Genomic DNA, 21,913 nt, shown 5'->3' on the forward strand with positions numbered 1-21,913 from the left:
TCCAGTGTTTCGTCCGCGCTGGGCAGACAGCGGTTCATTGACTGGGCTCAAGAGGTACAGCGCTCGTCTCGCAACCACTAGGTTGGTGGTTTGAACCCTGGCCTCTACAGTCAACATGCCGAGGTGCCCTTGAGCGAGAGTCCTAACCCCAAGTTGCTCCCCGGGTGCTTCTTAGCAGCCCACTGCTCCTCAGGGATGGGTTAAATGCAGAAGGGAGATTTTGTGTATATATGTATGTACATGACCAATAAAGATCATATTCATCATTCGTATTCATATTCATCATATTCACTTCTGCTGCTTGACCCTGGATATAGCCAGGAGCCACATAACCTCAGCACCAAGCATATCAAATATTTTCCAGTTTATTTCTAAACTTCCTCTCCTGATTATTATATCTGGGTAATTACAACATCGTCAAAGGTCAATGACAGTATGAGTATTTGAGTATTTCTTAAGCGTTTCTATTTAATGCTACTTTATACTTATGCCTCACAAAGGTTCAGCAGGTAGTATTGTACTTTAACACCACAACTGAACTAGTTACTTTGCAGGTTAAGATTTGACCCTCGTACAAAACAAAGGATGCATTCCTTCAGTCATTAATTTATGTATATGTCTAAACCAGAATAAGTGGAAACTGACAATTCTTGTGTCTGTTTAAATAGAGGTGAGCTGAGTAAGAAACCATTTATCTTAGGAGCAGATTATTATCATTAGTATTTTTTTTTTGACAGAAACTTTTGCTGTTACTGTTGAATTTAAACATCCAAACCAGAGTCAGCCTTATTCATCCACTCCCATAGCTGCACCACCAGTATTCACTCAGTACCAGCTCTGGACTCCCATTCAAGTCCAGAATGCATATTGTTCTTCTATAAAAAAGGGTGTTTAAAAGCATCACATTTTTATATTTATAGAAAAAGTTGTCATGTGTGTTTTAATGCTTACCTATACGTATATGCCCTTATATTTTGAATATAATAATCAGTGAATTTCATGTAATCAACTACACTCACTTGTAACCCTGCTCCAACCGGTCAAGTTGACATATCTGTCCAAAATGTCACCAGTTCAATATTTTATACAATTAGACTTTTGTGTGAAATAGTTATAAGCACATCAATTCATGAGTTTAGTTGATTGGGGAAAAACTACAACAACCACAATGCCCAGCCTCCGACCGATGACGTCATGGAAACACACCCCTCACTGTGATTGGCTGATTTGTTTGTAGCCCTCCTTCCGCATGGCTGAAGGTGAAGTGTGTGAAAGTGAGTGAATCAAACGGTCCAGGATGTCTTCCAGCGGGCTGTTAACCCTCCGCACGCAGCTCTGTGGACGCCTGGTGAGTGATGGGGGGTCAGATACATCATAACTTGTTCGGGGCTCGTCTGTGTGATTGTTGTGTTGGTCTGTCCGGCTGTAAACACAAGGCCCTGCTGGTCCCCTTGGAGCAGCTCAGCTAACCTTTATGTGTCGTCCTTGACCAAAAGTAACCAACAGCCTGAACACACCTGAGAGTTTAGTGTTCTTATACAGGTGTGTTTCTCAACGGTGTGTAAGGAAAGTCTGCTTCTCTACAAACTAAATGTGTTAACAGTTAGTAGCTAGCTTAACTGAGGATATGAAAAAGCCAAAAAGGGCTGTTTTTAACATGATTATAACTGATTCTTCTCTCACGTTACTGTCTTGAATGAATTGTATCAAATCTCTTATGGCTGAGCAGCTGACTTATTATTATTATTATTATATTCCTTTATTGATCCCCATGGGGAAATTGCAGCAGCTCAACTACACAGACACAGACAATAAATACACATACTATACAACTACACAGACAATAAATACACATACTATACAACTACACAGACAATAAATACACATACTATACAACTACACAGACAATAAATACACATACTATACAACTACACAGACAATAAATACACATACTATACAACTACACAGACAATAAATACACATACTATACAACTACACAGACAATAAATACACATACTATACAACTACACAGACAATAAATACACATACTATACAACTACACAGACAATAAATACACATACTATACAACTACACAGACAATAAATACACATACTATACAACTACACAGACACAGACAATAAATACACATACTATACAATAAAATAAAAATAGAATAAAATAAAAAAACAATAAGAATACAAATAAAAAATGTACAGTACATCCACATGGGGGGGGCTGGTCAGCAGGACTTGACTGGAAAGTTATGATAAATATTAGGAACACTTGTGTAATGATAAGAAAGCTGCTTTATCACCATCTTTGTCCTGCCTTTGTAGACTCACAAGTATCTCTCAAGAACCTACACATCTCGCCCTTCGCTCAATGTGAGTACAGTTACTGGCATTGTGTAACCTCACCCCACTTAACTGTTTGGACTGCACACTTATAATGCAGACTTAATCATGTTTCAGGAAGTCGTCATCGTCAGTGCAGTCCGCACTCCAATGGGCTCCTTCAGAGGCAGCCTGGCAGCGGTACCAGCCACCAGACTGGGCTCCATCGCCATTAAGGGAGCCATAGACAAAGCAGGTGTGTTCAGATGACTCACTAAGCTGCTCTCTTTCATTAAGGCCTGGATGTATTCAAGCATGGCAAGGCTGATACCCTAGATGTGACAGATCACCTGTATACACGATTAGGTGGAGTGCTGCATCAAAAAGAAGATAGTTGTGTGTATTTTCAGTGAGTTGGTCTCATGTTTCTGGTGTGTAGGAATCGCTCCCGAGGAGGTCAAGGAAGTGTACATGGGCAACGTGCTTCAGGCAGGAGAAGGGCAGGCCCCCACAAGACAAGCCTTGCTCGGAGCAGGTATGACCCCACTGGTATACTTTCACCCTCAGTCAGTATATTTGCATTGCAACAAAATATTGATGCCCAGAAACAAGCTGCACATGTGGTTTCTTTGCCAATCTGAAATGATTGTATGTAAAGCAGGATTGTCATGTATTTTCACTTTTGGAGCCGTTAGGGCTGGGCGATAATTCATTATGCTAAATGATCGTCTTTCAATGCAATAATATCGTGATGGAATCATATCTCTAAATATCGTGATACACAATTATGTTGTCTAAATTGTTAATAGTAAGCACACACTGATTTCTCAGAAAAGTCTGTTCATTATGCACTAACGTTCTCAATAAAATGAGAAAATAGTTTGTACTTTTCAACACAAGTTTTCATGGATGTAAGCCAAGACAACTAAGCTGTACACACTTTGCACAAACATCACTAAGGCTATATTGTTACCAATACGTCCACTCCCATAACTACACACTGCAGAAGAATACGCACAGCACACACACTCTTTTCCTACTAACCGGACACACATGCACGAACCCGGACCTCGACTCGGCTTGTTCTCGTTGCCGTCCTGGTATCCAAGAAGAGGAGAGACAACCTCCTGCGCTTATCCAGTTTCTCCTGGAAGGCAATGGATCAAATTTGTCCAAAGGGGGTCCAATTAGGTCCACAGCTTATTTCGCATACGGTTATAGAGATATGAAATGACCTATCGGCAGTAAAGATTTTGACCATCTCGCCCAGCCCCAAGTGTGAGCAGCTAATTGGTTCTGTTTCTCTTTTCATTCATGATCTGAAAGCCACAGACCAAGGCTACAAAATATGAAAACAAAAACATTTATCACAAGCAGCTTAGAGAGAGACCTCTCCTATCATTATTGAAATAAAATCTTACAGGACGGTTGAAAACTAATGTGAAAACATAACAGCTATGAATGACAGTAAACTGTGAAATGATTTAGTACCATTGTCAATTATGCAGTTTCCCTGTGCAAGACTGACATACTAATGCATAACATATTGAAGGTCAAGATAATATTAGTGTTATCCATTTATTTTTCGCCAATGCAAATACGTCTGATTGTACCTTCAGGCTTGACCCTCAGCACTCCAGCAACCACCATCAACAAAGTCTGTGCCTCCGGGATGAAGTCCATCATGTTGGCAGCCCAGAGTCTAATGTGTGGACACCAGGTAGCAATAACATTAAAAAAAATCTCTTTTCTGCTTGCTTGAGTGCAAATAAAAACATAAATCTCATCACTGGCAAGGTCCAGGAAAACTTTGATGTAACCAAAAACAAGCTTTGTTTACCATAAGATGTGTGATTACTTGCATGCTGTTAAAGTATGGTCGTCATAGACTACATCTTTCAGTTCTTTGACAGAGTTGCTGTAATTAACTAATCCTGTCAAACACAATAAGATACAGAGGAAGTGAACTTATGAGAACAATAGGCTGTAGATGTTTCTGCATATAAGTGCGTGGCTGTCTGTGTGATTTAAGGACGTGATGGTGGCAGGAGGCATGGAGAGCATGTCCAACGTCCCTTACGTGATGTCCAGAGATACCCCGACCTACGGAGGAGTGAGGATGGAAGACCTCATTGTCAAGGATGGACTCACTGACGTCTACAACAAATTTCACATGGTAACTTTCAAGCTCCTGTTACATATCACGATGTCACATATTTTTCTTTTTCTTGGAGATGGCTTTTGAATGCATCGGACATTATATAATAAAGTCAGAATAAGATTCCAAGTAAAATAGTATTTTAAATGCCCCTGGCTTCTGTAATTGGATGCATTTCTGGTAGAAAAATAAGAGTTGGGTTTAGACCCGGTGCAGGAGGGGAACATGGAAACCATTAAAAAATAGTGTAGGCAGTTTTTTTTGTATGTTATTTGATTGGGAAGCATTTTTCCAAACTCTGAAATATTGTCGCAAAAGTAAAGGGATATACATTATTTCTATATTTTTGCATTTGCTAGTATTTTTTGTTACTGTCTTGTATATTAACAGGAGACATTTGTGCACAGGGTGAAAAGTAATCTTTGATTGTGGGTTATATATTTTAGAATGTTAATTAATAAGGTGCATGTCCTAACAATACGTTATCATGTTGCTGCCACAAAAATGTGTGTGGAACAAAACATCTGTAATTTCATGCATTGTGTGTTTACAGAGCATGAGGAGGAAGAGCATATATACATTTATACTATACTGAAAGAGAATTTGTCATTTGGTTGGATTCATATTTGATCTTTTTGCTGTTGCTTTGGCCTCGCTGTCTTAAACAGGGCAACTGTGCAGAGAACACAGCCAAGAACAGCAACATCACCAGAGAGGAGCAGGACGCCTACGCCATCGGCTCGTACAGCCGCAGCAAAGCGGCGTACGAGTCCGGCGTGCTGGCCAGGGAGATCGTGCCGGTTAGCATTCCCCAGAGAGGTACAGCCTGTTGGTCTAGTTCTGGTGACGGTGGTCTCTTAATAAATATAGACAAGCATATCTGATGTGGATATGGCTTTGCAGGCAAACCTGATGCTGTCGTGTCCGAGGATGAAGAGTGGAGGCGGGTCGACTTTAGCAAAGTTCCCAAACTGAAGGCCGTGTTCCAGAGGGAGAATGGTAATAATGCTGTCATTACTTACTTTCATTTTGCATCTTTTTAATTGTCCTGCTACTCATTTAGATTACCTTCCATCCTGTAGTAACTCATAAAATGCTACTATGCTTGTTATTCAAGTCGTAATATTCTGATGTGAATAATCTTAGAAATTGAATCACATGTCTTCTTGTGAATTTCAACCGTAAGACCTGTTGTTGTAGGCAAACGTAATAATGGTACTTGGAATGTTTGGTAACTTTTTTGTTTGTTTAATTTTGTCCTGGTCACCTGCTCTTCAGGCACGGTGACGGCGGCCAACGCCAGCACACTGAACGACGGAGCAGCCGCCCTCGTTCTAATGGAGCAGCCGCCCCACTGGCGTTCTAATGACTGCAGATGCTGCGAAGAGACTCAACGTCACTCCACTGGCCAGAATTGTCTGTAAGCTTTACACACACACACACACACACACACACACACACACACACACACACACACACACACACACACACACACACACACACACACACACACACACACACACACACACAACATTTACACACACAAGTCAATTAAAACAACAAGCACAAGGTGATGTGAGTTTAAGCAATTAAAACAATGTAAAAGCTATTAATAAACTGTGACCTTTGAAAAATGTAAGACAATCTTTTTAAAATTAGAAATACCTTTCTGTATTTATCAAATTAAAATAAAACAGGCACTTGTTTGTGTGTTCCCTATTACCGTAACATTAAACAGGACTTATTTAAATTTGTCATATTAATTATAACATTGCAAGATGGTTATGTAATATTTCTTTTCTATAGCTTTTGCTGATGCTGCTGTTGCACCCATTGATTTCCCCATTGCTCCTGCATTCGCTGTTCCAAAGGTGAGTGTGAGCAGGTAACTAAATAGTAGGTTTTAGTAGTCCTTTAATATTGGGTCTGATCCGATACTTATATTTACCTAAATGTTGATTAAATATGTAAACTGACTGGCCTGATTGAAAACTTAACTATTGTACAAAATAAACTTAAGCTGTTGACCTGATTTGATGGGACAATATAGGATTTTACCACGGATCATAATAAAAAACAATTAATAACTTGATCATGGTGAATTTCAGAGTAGTATTTTTAGAGTAGTGCGTTACTATACGTTTAATTTAGTCTTCCGGAATTTATGGAACTGTTGGCACAGCAGTGAACCTGGAAGGGTTAACATATTCCCCGTGTGCTTTTCTCTTTTACTACTTGGTGCCTCCGCTCCGGTGACAGCTGTGAGCAGAGGCTTTCTTTTCAGATTGTCCTTCCGTCTTTACCATTTCATGAGTGTTATATTTCAGGAACGACTTGAGGGTATTTCTTCATATTCCGCACAAACGTTCAACTGGACTCAAGAATGAACTGATCATAATTTGTTTGTCAAAAATAATGGTCACTAAACTCAAGAATTGATGTGCTTATAACTATTTCACACAAAAGTCTAATTGTATAAAATATTGAACTGGTGACATTTTGGACAGATATGTCAACTTGACTGGTTGGAGCAGGGTTACAAGTGCGAGTTTGTGTGTGTATAGTGGTTAAAAATGCACTGAACAGAGTTTTATAATCTTTTTATAATCCAGGTTTGATTAATGTAAATCTGGTTCAAAGTAGTGGCATAATATGTGATTTTTTTTTTTTTATTAAAGTCCAAAAGAGAAGGAATTGTTTTACCAGAATGACAAAAGATCTGCTCTATCATCGTCACAATTCTGTTAAAACATTCTACCTCTTCTGTGTGTGTGTGTCTCAGGTCCTGGATGCAGCAGGGCTGAAGAAGGATGATATCACCATGTGGGAGATCAACGAGGCCTTCAGCGTGGTCGTGCTGGCCAACATCAAGATGTTGGACATCGACCCGGCGAAAGTCAACGTGAACGGGGGAGCCGTGTCACTGGGACACCCCATCGGGTAAGCAGCTGAGAGGGACTCACACTTTTGTGGAAACAGATTTTTGTTTTGCCAAAGTTAAATTCAAATCAGTAGAGTAGGAGACAAAAGAAGCTCAGAAAAAGTATCCCAAGAAGTACCATTTTCCAAACTGTATACATTTACATTTCAGGCCCATTTTCAACGTAGCCCAGAACACTATGGACGCTTGTATTTATCCTTTCAACTAGGTAGTTTGTTGGTTTTGAAGAACACTAGTAAATAAGCATTACTTCTCTGTATTTCTTTACAAGTACAACATTTATTTAGGTCTGTATTTCTTTACAAGTACAACATTTATTTTGTACTTGTACCCAACTCTAGTTACATTTGGCCGACCACAGCTCTTGTGTTAGCTTCACAATTACCCTCAGCTTACTTAGTGTGAATGATAACGATAATGAATGATAGAGAAATGTATATACAGAAAATGTTATGGATCTCTGGTACTGTATTTCTCTTTCTGCTGTCAGGATGTCTGGGGCCAGAATCGTGGGTCACATGGTGCATAGCCTGAAGTCAGGCCAGTACGGACTGGCGAGCATCTGCAATGGAGGTGGTGGAGCCTCATCTATTCTGATCCAGAAGTTGTAGGAAACTTGACTGGAAACTTCTCTCTCCCTGAAACACTCTTTGTTAAACTGTGCTCACTTGCTGTCAACTCCAAAAGACTAAGGCATCTGTAAACTCCACTTGTTACTGTGAAGAATGCTTCTGTTACAACTTTAATGCCAGTGGCCTTACCCAAGCAGCAAAGTAGGACTCGATACTCCACACATGACATCACGACTCCAGTGTTTAATACACTCCTTTGTTCAATAAAACTTTGAAATGTATTAATATTTAACTATGGATTGAAATGGTTAAATAAATAGTTTTTATGAAACCACTTTTGTGTTATTCATCTTCTCTGACTAAAGGTTTGACCTGCTTTTATTTAAAGTTTCACAACATTACATAGCGTTCTTTTTAATGTTTTTATGCCTAGTCTAAAAAGTTATACTATATTAGCATTACTATATTAGCGGCTGTGGCGTAGTGGAGAGCAAGGTAGTTCTCCAATCAGAGGGTCGGTGGTTCGATACCCGGCTTCGGCAGTCGATGTGTCCTTGGGCAAGACACTTAACCCCAAGTTGCTCCTGAAGGCCATCGGTGTGGACTGGATGATGAATGTTAGTTAGAGTCTGATGGTGGCACCTTGCATGGTAGCCTGTCATCAGTGTGTGAATGGGTGAATGATATGTAATATACTACTGACTGTAAGTCGCTTTGGATAAAAGCGTCTGCTAAATGACTGTAATGTAATGTAATATTAATATAGAGTTAGCCCTGTCATTTCAAAGTTGGCCACTAGATGCTGCTATTTTCTCTGTAATGTCAACTGCACTCGCCCATGTTGTAGCGAGTAACCGGTCATAGATGAGTTTTGTGTCGCTCATATTCATGGAGCTTATTTCCTGCCAAAACTTAATACCAAACAAAACGTGCTTCACAATCATCCCAGGATTCAATAACAAGCTCTTGCGGTTTGCAAATACAAAATGCCTCCAAGTAATGCCTTTATTCAAATACTATAACTATAATACTAAGCGTACCTATCAAACAAATTCAAAGTATATTTCAGTAACACAGTTTCATAGTGAGCAGGTGATAATGAGTAAGTAACACATTTAACATTTCTTTGAAATAACCCCCAAAATACATTATATTCTGCTTTTCTTCCAATATGCAGGTAATACACAGCTGGTCATTTCTTTTTGGTACATGTACAGGTTAATCATACAAAATTAATTGATAGGCATGGTTACAACCGCTTTATTTCCAGTACTGTAGTTTCCTCTTATTTAGGAAATTATTTACGTTTAACTACTTTCAAAATGTTTTTAAAATTCCCCCAAAATGCATTGGAATTCTCCCCAACATTAGTTAAGAAATTGAATCCGCTATTTCTGAAGGGTACTCATTTTTTCACCATCCCCTTATGCTTGACATGAATGTGTGAACTAAACACCAGAGCCCATTAGATGAGCTTCTAATACCTTTTTTTACACAAATTGCAGATTTATTGAACCCTTTTTGCCAAAACCCCAAACACAAGTCTATAAAGCAGTGTAACATGTTTTTGTAACCCACATTAAATTAGCATCTAGTTTAGACCGCATATCCTTGCACAGTGAAGTGATGGGTGATACTGACTAATTTTAGATCAGAACCCCTCCCTTATATGAACTTTGTATGCAGTTTGTTAAAAAGTATCCTACGGCATTTCTGTTCTTCAGTGTCTCATACTTGATGACTCTAGTTTTCATTGCTTCCTGTTCCTGACAGTTAACCCAGTCAAACGTTGAGTTAAATATTAACAGGGTCTAAAAGTCTCTTGTCCAACAGTATGTTTTAGCCCACTTACCCATTTGTTTGGACGTTACTGATTAAACACAGCAGACATTTCCTGATAGGAGGTCGGACAATAGCGTGCACAACGTAAGAACCAAGTCTTTCATTCCTTTCCACTTGACTTAAATCTTTTTTGTTTTTTTCCTATAGGGCACTATCTGAATGCTTGTCACCTGCTTCCACACCTCTGAAAAGTTGCAACTTGATTGTGGGACTTATTGAACTTCTGAATTTATGTGCAGTTATAGTTTGAAAGAACAACCACATTCTAGAAAAGTTTTTTTATTGAATTTCTGTAATTTGCAGCAAAATTAGATTTTTTTCCCTGTCACAAATCAATGGAGGGCCACATGTGTACGAACACCGTCCTCCGCTCATTAATCTCACTTCATTCAGTTTATCTGAAAGCTTGGCTGTGGACACAAGATAATGAGTATCAGTGCTGGCCGTCATCAATACCTGCTGTTTGCCCATGTAATTTTTTGAAGTGATGTGTATAGATTGGATGGCGCACAACGGGCTGGCTTGTGTACATAGTGGGAAGGGTGTGGCTGTGGCTGTTGATTACATGGAGGACTGGAGGGGCATTAGGCAGAAGGAAACAGGGAGTGGAGGGTCAGACATCAGAGTCAGTGTGCTGAAGGAATTTGTGGAAATTTCAAGGTAGGTGGAAATCTGGTGAACAATGTGGATAAAAGTGTTTTAAAACTCTTAAGCCAGCCTGCTCAGGTGGTGTGTGAGGGTTTTATGGCAGTGGTTCTTTCTTATTAATTCTAATTATCATTGTTTTGGAGGAAATTAGTATCTCTGCTATATATTTTTGTATGTTCTTTCTTGTGACCTAACATTCTAATGAGCAAGTTGCTTAATCTAATGGTTTTGTTTTCTGAAATCTCCTGTAATTTATGCCACAGTTTAGTCATAAGTAGGTCTGGTAGCCTACTGTACTCATGACCAGTTCTTCGTTCATTTTTATTAAACTGTTTTATAACCTTTTTAAGGTTCCACAGTCTTCCTCCCCAGGCAGTGTAACCCGTTTTAATATGAATTATCAGGTAAGTTCAATTTCACAGCAAAAGGCATCATTTTCATTGTTTTCATATATTTTACTCTTTTTTTCTCCTCATTTCAAACCAATGCTCACCACATTTTCTAATGTGAAATGAATGATTTTCATAGCAAATCCAGATCACCTTGTGTTATCTTTAAAATATGTTTTTATTCCTTAATGTTTTTATTGTATCTCCAGGCAAATGGTCAAACGTACGACAACGTAGGGTTCCAGCGTGAAGAAGGGAGACCCCCTCCTACTGTTCCACAGCAGGGTATATACCCTTACCTCCCACAAGTGATCCCCAGCTACGTTGCCGTGTCTCCCAAAACCATCAACACCCACCACACCTCGACACCTGGAACACCGCATAACACACGACCAAAGACAGGTACAGTTATGGATGATTAACAAGCCTTTTGTGAAGTGATACGGCGTGGAATAAAAAGGTGGGTCCAGTCAGTCTGAAGGCTAATGTCCAGAACGAAATCATCTAATTTAATCATTAACGTTTTAATTCATACTTTAGAAACGTAGTCTGTCTTACTTAGAGCTCAACTATATAACTTAACTTTATAACATATAAAATAGCTAATGTTAGAAACATCATTGTTATGTATAGTAAGAGTGATTTTTCTAACTTTAGTGACTCTCCCCTATCTGTGACGTTGTGCTCTATTATTGTGCTGCTGTTTTATCATTTACTGCACAAAACTATGATCCCATAACCACAGTGTTCGTTGTTCAGAAAAAGTCACACAGTCCAGCTTTAAACCAGTGAGACTCTAGTTACTGAGATATATGCAATTAATTATTTCACAAAGATGCATATCTTAGAATAAAAGGAGGGTAAACTATTAAATAACGAGAGCAAAAAAGGACTTTGAATAGGCTTTATTCGACATTATGGCCAGGTTTGAAGTGCTTTATCATCCCATTGGTGACGAATGACATGCACTGTGGGGCTTTACAAAATGATTTGGATGGGGAAGGCAGCTGAACCTTAAGGTTCACTATTTAAACTAGAAAAGTGCACTCAGTAGAGTGCAGATCTCTGCCAGGTATGTCTGCATCTCCTCTCCCAAGTTACTTAAAAGGGGGAGGAGTCAGCAGTCAACGAATTCCTTCTTCCATAAAACTGGAACAACAGGTTTTTCAAAAAGTATGAATCACCACAACCACGAGAAATCCTTCTGATCGGTCCAGTAGTATGCTAAATTAGCCGTGGACAGACAAACAGATACACACAGTCACAGCAGAACGCATGATCTCCCCACAGGTCTCCCCAGCTTTGCTAAAAAAAATGAATTGACCCTCTCCTTGACTAGTAACAACTACAACCCTTTACCATGTATGCTTAATGTAAATGGTACAATCATTTTGACAATATCCACTAAAGATCGCACTAAAAACTATGGCAAACAAAGAATAGTGATAAGCTTAAAAAATATATAAATCTAGGATGAGAAAAATATCACAGACCTACCCCTGCTATTCCAAAAATATGCTATACCCTCTCTTCAGTTTGTTATTAGGCTGCTATGATTACTTCTCTTTTAATCATGATATACTGTTTATGAAGGCGTTATAATTTTGAAGCTTGAAGACATATATTGAAAGTTATAGGACAAAACAGTAGATTTAAAAGAAAGAAATTTAGCATTAACACAAACTCCCTCCAAGTTGTAGTCATATCATTGAAATTCTTCATAAACATAATGCAGTTAGAAGAAGCTTCACTCAATAAGTTTTGTGTTATAAGACTGTATTTTAGATCTACAGTACGTTTAGTTTTTATTTCTCCTCAGCCTGTTTGCATGTTTGACATTATTCAAATAGCATGCCAGTTTGATCAGAACAGCTTTTGTTTGTCTTGCGTTGCAGGATCAAAGAAATGTCAGGGGAAATATATCCTGTGTGCATCTCTGTGTGTGCTTCTCATCCTGGCAATTGCCGGCGTTTTGCTCTGGTATTTCTGTGAGTTAATTCGAAGATCTTTGTAGCCACATTAAAATGTTTTTTTTGTCATCACACAAGTTTGGTTTCCTGTGTGCTATTGCATGCCTGCTGTAGCTGTACATGTGTGTTTGCAGTGTACTACCAGTGTTTACTGGGGAAGTCATGTGGAAGCGGTGGGAAGTGTTTGAGCTCCTCCCAGTGGTGCGACGGTGTAAAGGACTGTTCTCACGGAGAGGATGAATCTCAGTGCTGTAAGACGTTAACATCAGCACCCACACATGAATACATACATTCAGTCAGTAACGTCTTGGCGGCTGAATAGCGTGGTCCTCTCTAATTCACAGTTCGCCTCCACGGGACCAACTTCATGCTGGAGGGTTACTCCTCAGACATGCAGACGTGGATGCCAGTGTGTGCTGAAAACTGGGACAACAACTACGGGAGAGCTGTGTGTGAGCAGATGGGGTATAAGAGGTGCTGATCACCTTCTTCACAAATGTTCAAGCCCCCGTTCTGCAGAGTATAACTGATGCCCAACACATACTGCGTGACTTTTTGCATTTATATTGCTACTGGTATCTTAGAACTTCCATGCTAAAATATCAAGCACTAATTGTTTTCCTCATAATGCATTCTTGTCAGAAAGTTAGAGACACTGAAACTATTTGTAATATGTGTGACATAAAGCTAAAAATGAACATTGAAAAACAGAATTATTTTAAGAATAGCAACAACCTAAAGCAAAGAGACCAACATATTGTGTTTTAAGGGACACTTACAGTCGCTGTGAGGAACTTTTAACTTGTAGTAAAACCGTCTCAGTTTAATCACTGCCGCTTTTGTCCACAGGGGCCGCCAAAATCATCACAAAATGAAAGTTATATGTGGTAGCTTCAAATAATGAAGTGCTTTAACTGATTCAGAAAAAACAGGAAACCAATGTGCAGATTAGCAGATATTTTTCATATCTGCAGTCTGGAAAGAAACTCCATCATATCAACACAGGATTACTTGACTGGCTGATCTAAACTTTTGTTAAAGTGTAATGATCTTCCCTCGATGATCACATGTTCGTCCATCCAACAGGCAGGATTATATGTCCTACACCCAAACCAATGCAGGGTCTTCGGCTTGGAAGGGATACATGAAGCTGAAGACTGGAAGTGACCATGAATCACGTATACAGTCCCAGCTCGGTTACAGGTATAACACCCCACTTCTCACTGGTTAATTACCTTATACACAGTATAAGCTCTGGTGCTAGCCTACAGGGCAGTGAAAGGAACAGCTCCTTCCTATCTCCAGGCCTTGGTCAAGCCCTACACCCCCGCCCGACCACTTCGCTCTGCTGCCTCGGGCGACTGGTTGCCCCGTCGCTCAGAGGTCCCTGCGGCCGATCCACCCGGTCACAGCTTTTTTCTGTCCTGGCCCCTCAGTGGTGGAATGAACTCCCCACTGACGTCAGGACAGCAGAGTCGCTGCCCATCTTTAGGCGCAGGCTGAAAACTCACCTCTTCAAGAAGTACTACCCTGAGCCTTCCTCGTAGCACTTATTGCATTCGTATTAGTTTGTTGCACTTATTGTATTCGTATTAATTTGCTTCTGCACTGTACTTTTGCTCTGGTTTATGCTTTTAGATGCTTGTTTAAGAAAGGAGATGCACTTATGACTTCTGGTGACTAGTAGTTCTCTTGAATACCTATGTTGAATACACTTCTTGTAAGTTGCTTTCGATAAAAGCGTCTGCTAAATGACTGTAATGTAAAAAGCTGAGTGAGTCTTATTTCACACAGTGTAAATGTAGAACTTCTAAATAAGTGTTGATTTTTTTTTGTCTTGAATATCATTTTCTATCTTTTTTTTGTCATCTCTGCTTTTTTCCTTGCAGCCAAAGTTGCTCGGGCAAAGCAGTCAAGCTTCAATGTATTGGTAAGCTATTGCTTTACGTAGGAAATAACTACAGCACTGAAATATGTAGGAATTTAGGTGACATGAGCAAAGTTCCAAAATGGGATTTAGCCGTCCAGACGGTGGTACATCCTCTCGATAACGGGACAAAATATCTAAGACAACAGAACTTTATCTTTACCTGACTTAAAGTTTCTTTCTTTGAGTTAAATCAAGCTCTCTTCTTCCCACCCTTCAGAATGTGGAGTGAGTTTAGCAGCCCCCAGTTCTCGCATTGTGGGTGGTATGGTGGCAGCAAACGGGGCCTGGCCGTGGCAGGTCAGTCTCCAGATTGACAGTCAACACATTTGCGGAGGCTCCATCATCAGCCCTTACTGGATCCTATCGGCCGCACACTGCTTCCAAAGGTGAGTGCCTAGTCTTTACACCATTTAAGGGCTCTTCAAACCATTTGCATTTTGTTGTCCATATTATTATTAATTTTTTTTACTGCCTTGCGATAGACATTCAGAAAATGATTTTACCTCGTGGCAGGTTCTCCAATCCTGGAATGTGGATGGTACAGTCGGGCGACGTCAGTTTGCTTCAGATGAGCTTCAGAACTGGCAAAAAAGTTAACAAAATTATCAGTCATAAAAAGTTCAACGAGCAAACTAACAACAATGACATTGCTCTCCTGAAGCTCGATGTACCTCTTGAAATGTCACGTAAGCATTTGCAAGCACAAGTTATATTTCATCATTTGAATGATAATTTCTTCATTGGTAATGGCAATAAATGTAATACATGTTTATGTCTCAGGAACGGTGAAGCCAGTGTGTCTCCCCAACACTGGCCTCGACATCTCTGCTGGACGTCAAGCCTGGATCACAGGATGGGGAGCCCTGCGCTCATCTGGTGTATATATGTTCCAACTTCCCATGTGTAGTTTGTGAACTTTCATTTCTCCTCTGTAGATTATTTGTCCAAAATGTCTCAGGGTTCACCTTTATATTTTAAAGCTGAAAGTCCAAGGAAGGGAACAGTCATTTTAATCCTTGACTGAGCTAACTGTGAGGTGTGGTAATCATTGATTTTTTTCTTAGGACCATCCCCGGACAAACTAAATCAGGCCCAGGTGACCGTCTACAGCAGAGAGACCTGTAACAGCGTTCAGGTGTTGGATGGACAAATCACTGAGACCATGATCTGTGCCGGCAAGCTGCAGGGAGGAGTCGACACGTGTCAGGTTAGTCTGAGTTTGTTCTCTAGGTCACTTACACAAACACATGGACAGTCAGTTCAAAGCAGCATCACACACACACACACACACACACACACACACACACACACACACACACACACACACACACACACACACACACACACACACACACACACACACACACACACACACACACACACACACACACTAACCAGAGATATCATCACACCTGCAGGGCGACAGTGGGGGCCCCTGGTGGTCAAGGAGGGAGATGTATGGTGGCTGGCAGGGGACACTAGCTGGGGGATCGGATGTGCTTGGAGGAACAAGCCAGGAGTCTACGGCAATGTCACCTACTTTATCAACTGGGTATATGAACAAATGCAGGTACGGTATGTTTATGCAATGGAGATGTAATTCTCTGTTTTCTGTACCACTGTGATTAATTCAATATAATTCAATTCAATTTATTTTATATAGCCCAAAATCAGAAATTACAAATTTGCCTCAGAGGGCTTTGCAATCTGTGCACATGCGACATCCTCTGTCCTTCCCTCACATCGGCACAGGAAAAACTCCCCTAAAAAACCCCTTTAACAGGGAGAAAAAAGGAAGAAACCTATGGGAGAACGACAGAGGAGGGATCCTTCTCCCAGGATGGACAGAATGCAATAGATGTCATGTGTACAGAATGAACAGCATAACAGAGATACAACACATTCAATGTATATGACATAAATGATTCATATAATAAGATTATAAAAAAAACTACTTATAATAACAGCAGCAATGACTATAGTAGAATTAAATGATATAGGGAATAGAAATAGTAATGTGACTAATAATAATAATCAAGGTAGCAGTGGGTGTCAGCCGGGTACGGCAGGAGGCTCGACCACGGTCCAGGTACCACAAACGATTCATGGAAACCTGCGATGCAGGAAAGCACAAAGACTCCAGGGTAGAAGCAAAGCCAATAAGTGTAATGGTACAGAGAATAGTAATAATAATGTGACTAATAATAATAATGGTGGTAGCAGTGGGTGTCAGCAGGGCCACAGCAGGAGGCACGACCACAGTCCAGGTACAGCCACGATTTATGGAAACCTGTCCAGGGTAGAAGCAAAGCCAATAAGCGTAATAGTACAGGCAATAATAAGAGTAATGTGACTAATAATAATAAATTAAGATTAGAATTACTAAAATGCATTGTTGCTTTTGAGAAGTTAATTTGAAATTACCTTAAATTGCAGTTTACGTCTGCATCTATCCAAAATCCATTCATCATCATATTAGATGTTTGTGTGAAATCGTCATGTTTTATATTACATCCTTGAGTTATGGCCACAAACGTGTTGTGTGAGGTCACAAACCTCCAAATTCTAATCAGTTCATCCTTGAATCCAGGTGGATGTTTGTTGCCAGATGTAATGAAATTCCCTCAGGGCCTTCCTTAGATATATTTACAAGAATGGGACAGATTTGAAGTCACATTGACCTTTGACCTCCATAAATAAATAATTCATCCCAGGCGTGAAAATCCGGGTTTGAAAAGGCAATGCAGAAGTACCCTAAACCTGCATTCTTTCTAATGCCCAGCAGGGGGCGACTCCTCTGGTTGTATAGAAGTCTATGAGAAAATGACTCTACTTCTCTCTTGATTTATTCCCTCAGTAAACATTGTAAACATGAGTTTATGGTCTCAATCTCTAGTTTCAAGTCTTCTTCAATACAACATGATGTTCAATTAGTAAATGATGGTCCATTTAGAGTCAAATAGAGCATAAAGCAGGGTATGCTTTAGGGCGGGGCTACCTTGTGATTGACAGGTCGCTGCCACGGCAATGTATGGTCTGGGAGTTAACCGTGTTTTGACGTTTTAGAACTTTCACAGACATTTCAGTTCATATTTTTAATTCCATTTTTTTTTTTTTTTATCTACACAGAATGATTGACAGAGTTGTCGATGAACCCGAAGACGAACCTCTTTCATTAATCAGCGGTACTTCCTCTATCACACACATTGCACTTTAAATCTGAAGCTCCGAGGGGACTTATTGATCAGGTTTTCTTCGTAAAACCTACCCCAAAGGTTGTACAAATAAAACTGATGTATCATTTCATTATTTGTTATACACTTGAATGTTTGTATTTGGACAAAACTCAATCTATTTATTTGTTTAAATAAAATAAATTTTGCACAAAGAGCAGAGTTTATTTTTGACATTGTGTGACAAATTCCTTCATTGGAGGAAGTTAAATTGTTAAATAAATAAAAAGTTAAATAACATTTGCATGTGTTTGGGAAGTAGTAAACATACGACTGGATAAATGTGACTTGGATTAAACTACATGAGTGGAGGCATGCAAGAGAAACAAAGTTTTATTGAAGAATTCAAGGTTACAAAGGGTGAGTAACTGATATACAAATGGTCCTTTTGTGGATGTAGTGCTCTTTTAAACCCTACTTTTGCCGTGCATCCACCTGTTGGTTCTCACCTAAGGGCAGTCTACATGAAGAGGACTGCTAAGGAAGAACCAACTCTCAAACGCAGCCTTTGAACAAAGTCATGGCCGTATGTAATTCACTTGTTGCTGCATAATTTTTACAGCTTAATGACACGGGCATGACTTGTGCTTTACTACAACATTATACGCAGAGACAGTAGGCTACTGTGTCATTGACAATAAACACTGAGGCATGAATGAGTCTGCACTATCACTGTTGTAGCATTGTTGCTGGTAGCAGATTTAATAAATAATAAGTAATTAATATCAGGATATGTAACTAGTTTAAATAACTCAATTAGGATTTAGAAACCCTTAAATTAGTATAAAAGAACGATGGTACTCGAACTTACCACCATTAGTTTACCTAACAGAATTTGTCATAGGACTTAAGTTGGACGCCACTCTATTTTGCATAAACATGGAAAACTTCAAAATGTGATATTAATCAATTATATCTTAACCTCAGGGTTGCTGCGGAATTCTTGTCAAGGTGTACATTGACCTATTGCTTCATATACACACAAATCAAATGATCAAGTTAAATAAATGAAATATTTATTAGACAAAAGAGAAGAGAACCACCCTTCAGCGTCACAGCCAGAGTTGTGTTCTGTGGAAGAGCTTCTGAGAGAAGAGAGAGTCCTCTGACGTCTCCTTGCTTTATCTTCTTGAGAAAGGAGGTAAAGGAGTTCTATTGCACCCCTCCCATCTTAAAACTATCTTGATTATTTCCTTTAACCTTACTTTATCGAATTAATACTAGTTACTTAAAAAGTAATTTTAACTCTTTCGTATTTGAACTCGGTGCTATCTCAGCTGAAGAATGATACCAAATAGTTTGATTTGAATCACTGAATAGAACCTGATCAATTAAAGACATAATTAATTAAACATTACACAACATAGATAGACATTGTTATCATGGCAGAGAGACAGATCTATGTAGATACATGTATGTGTACCTATATGCAGAATAAATTAATGAATAACATTAATCTCAACATTTCAGCACTCATCAGTGTCCTGTGAGACACACAAGAAAGAGGCAAGGGGGAAACGTCCTCAGGAATGTGAATGCTCATAAAACCCAGAAAGGTGGGGTCATAAAACATGGAGTCACCTAAAGAGTTACCCCAAGTCTTATCTTCAGATAGTCCAGGCACAGGGGAGAAACCACTTAGTGCCCTTATAGGTCATGAGAGCAGTTCCTGAAGGAAGTTGTTAGGTTTAGATCTTCTCATAGACACTTAGATTTATAATGTCACGGTGGATGTCCGCTACACTGTCTACATGTGACTGTTAATTAAAAATTATCTTCTGACACACCCGAGACTTTTGTGACAGGATTATCCTCAAACTATTTCCTCAATTTAAATGTTTTATGGTATTCGTTTTTTAGATGTTAAGTGATGGGCTTTAGAATTGCCACCCTTCAGTGTTTCAGTGTTTCTGTCCAGTTTTGCCAAGTTTGAATGGTTACTGTCCTCGCTCCATTGCCTCCATAACTCCAGTGACTTGTAATTCTAAATGTTATCTGCAAATAGGAAGCTTTTTGTTAACCTGATAGCATTGAAGGTAAAATATCTCACATTGAGCAGATGGATGACAGCTTTGTGTGTGTGATTAGCTTCCAAACCCTCCGGCATGGAAAAAGCACGATGACAGCTTCTTTGAGGTGAGGAGAACGCCGTCTGAAATAGGCGACCAATGGCAGGCTTTCACCCACAGTCTAGATCCGGTGATTCAGACCAGGGACGGACTGACCTCTGATGTCCTCACTGGCTCTTCAGAAAGGGTTTGGGGTCCGGAAGCAAGCAGGGCACTGAGAGCGGTTCAGTGGTCTGCTGTGATGCTGGGTCATCCTGGGATTGATTTGCACTTGCAGATGCACCAAAAAGGCCAAAGACACAGGAAGAGTCCTGCCCGATGAAATAGAAAAACACAGAATGGATCATTTTGGACTTACAATATAGCGTTTATTATTGATGTAGTCAAGTCATTTCTTTTTTTCTATATAGCCCGATATCCCAAATCTCAAATTTTTAGCATTAATTAAGAACTTACTTTTATCTATTATAGCTCATCTATACATTCTAGAATATATATTATATAATATTGTTATTATATTCATTTGATGTATTATATACCTAAAAGTATAACTGAGCAGGGAACATGAACACTCTTAACAATCACATTTATTAAAATAACTATTGAATAAGATAAATAACTAACTCTGCTATCCACACCAGATTAAAAACAAGTTTAATCTTTGAATTAATTAATAAATAAGCAAATTAACACAAACAGGTATATAAAGGATACAATGATACTGAAAATATAACAGAAATATGTAATAATATTATTTTGCCTAAAACTAATTCTGGAAAATATTGCATTGAGGTAATGTTGATTTAATTTGTGATAAACATTTTGTTTTCTTTTTTTAAACAAAATAACAATGATAGACAATTAGAAGAATATCAAAAGAGAAAATTGAAAGTAATACATTAATTGCTCTTCAGAAAAACAACTAAATATGGTTTTATATTGTTAAATTTACATTTATGATCTTTTAGTACGAAAAATCATTTGTCTTCTTTTTTAGGTGTACATCATAGACATATGGTTTTCAGGGCCACCGTAGTCTCAAATGGTAGTACCTATAATTCGCCAGCAGAAGTCGCTGTCGCTCTGTGGCCTGTATGTACATATTGTGGACTCCATGACTGACTTAATGGAGTAAGAAAGCTTGAGTGCACCGAGCTAATCAAAGCGAGGACGTGAACAGGTGAGGAAAGGCAGGAATTGATGCTATGTTTAAACTAAAACACGACATTTACTCTTAAACGTAGGTGAGCTTGCTGGTGACTTTAATTGTCTGCTGTGTTATAAAAATCGTTTTTTGCTTTACTACCGTTGCTTTATGTCATTATAGTGTTTTTTTTGGCAAATGTATTCAGCATGAATATTGATAAGCTAGTTAACTGGCACGGGCCTGACCTCACAGGGGTTGTGGTAATGTTAGCTTAGCTACTAAGATACTAAGCTAGCTTAGCTACTAAGCTAACCCCTGCCATTTTGCAGGAAGCCTAGCTGTTGTAAACAGTTTCATTGTCTATTCATTGAAGAAACATAATGTAGTGGTGGAACATAACGTTAACTAAGTAGGTATATTAACTATACTAATGTTCTTCAGTACAATTTTTAGGGACCATTTTATGCAACTTTATACTTCTACACCACCACATTTTGGAGGCAAATATTGTACGTTTTATCTCAATACATTTATTTGACAATTAAGTTAGTTACTTGTTAACTTGCAGCTCTACAGTAGATTATTAATACAAAATAAAAAACAATGTTGACAGCTTGAAAACACCTTTTCAAGCTGTGGTTGAAATAGAAACAAAAGCATCAACTATCAAACTAAAACTTT

The 21,913-nt window shown here is 39.1% G+C and overlaps 2 protein-coding genes across 2 annotated transcripts; both read left to right on the forward strand.

Moving 5' to 3' along the window:
* Positions 1-1,225: 1,225 nt before the first annotated feature.
* acat1 (acetyl-CoA acetyltransferase 1) lies at positions 1,226-8,331 on the forward strand. Its single transcript, XM_054626013.1, is given in 13 exon segments — positions 1,226-1,348; positions 2,337-2,384; positions 2,472-2,589; positions 2,773-2,868; positions 3,953-4,053; positions 4,366-4,509; positions 5,160-5,310; positions 5,395-5,490; positions 5,770-5,822; positions 5,824-5,911; positions 6,298-6,362; positions 7,274-7,431; positions 7,923-8,331. Coding segments are annotated over 13 exon segments (1,290 nt in total). The 5' UTR covers positions 1,226-1,297; the 3' UTR covers positions 8,044-8,331.
* Positions 8,332-9,864: 1,533 nt separating this feature from the next.
* Positions 9,865-18,006, forward strand: tmprss2 (transmembrane serine protease 2). The gene is given in 15 exon segments (XM_054625822.1): positions 9,865-9,930; positions 10,845-10,898; positions 11,093-11,285; positions 12,779-12,871; positions 12,988-13,104; positions 13,198-13,327; positions 13,940-14,056; positions 14,743-14,783; positions 15,001-15,169; positions 15,297-15,469; positions 15,564-15,659; positions 15,848-15,990; positions 16,202-16,217; positions 16,220-16,353; positions 17,913-18,006. Coding segments are annotated over 14 exon segments (1,443 nt in total). The 5' UTR covers positions 9,865-9,930; positions 10,845-10,886; the 3' UTR covers positions 17,922-18,006.
* Positions 18,007-21,913: the final 3,907 nt, after the last annotated feature.

This window comes from Anoplopoma fimbria, chromosome 24 (genome assembly GCF_027596085.1).
Source record: "Anoplopoma fimbria isolate UVic2021 breed Golden Eagle Sablefish chromosome 24, Afim_UVic_2022, whole genome shotgun sequence".
In the NCBI taxonomy this organism is placed as follows: Eukaryota; Metazoa; Chordata; class Actinopteri; order Perciformes; family Anoplopomatidae; genus Anoplopoma; species Anoplopoma fimbria.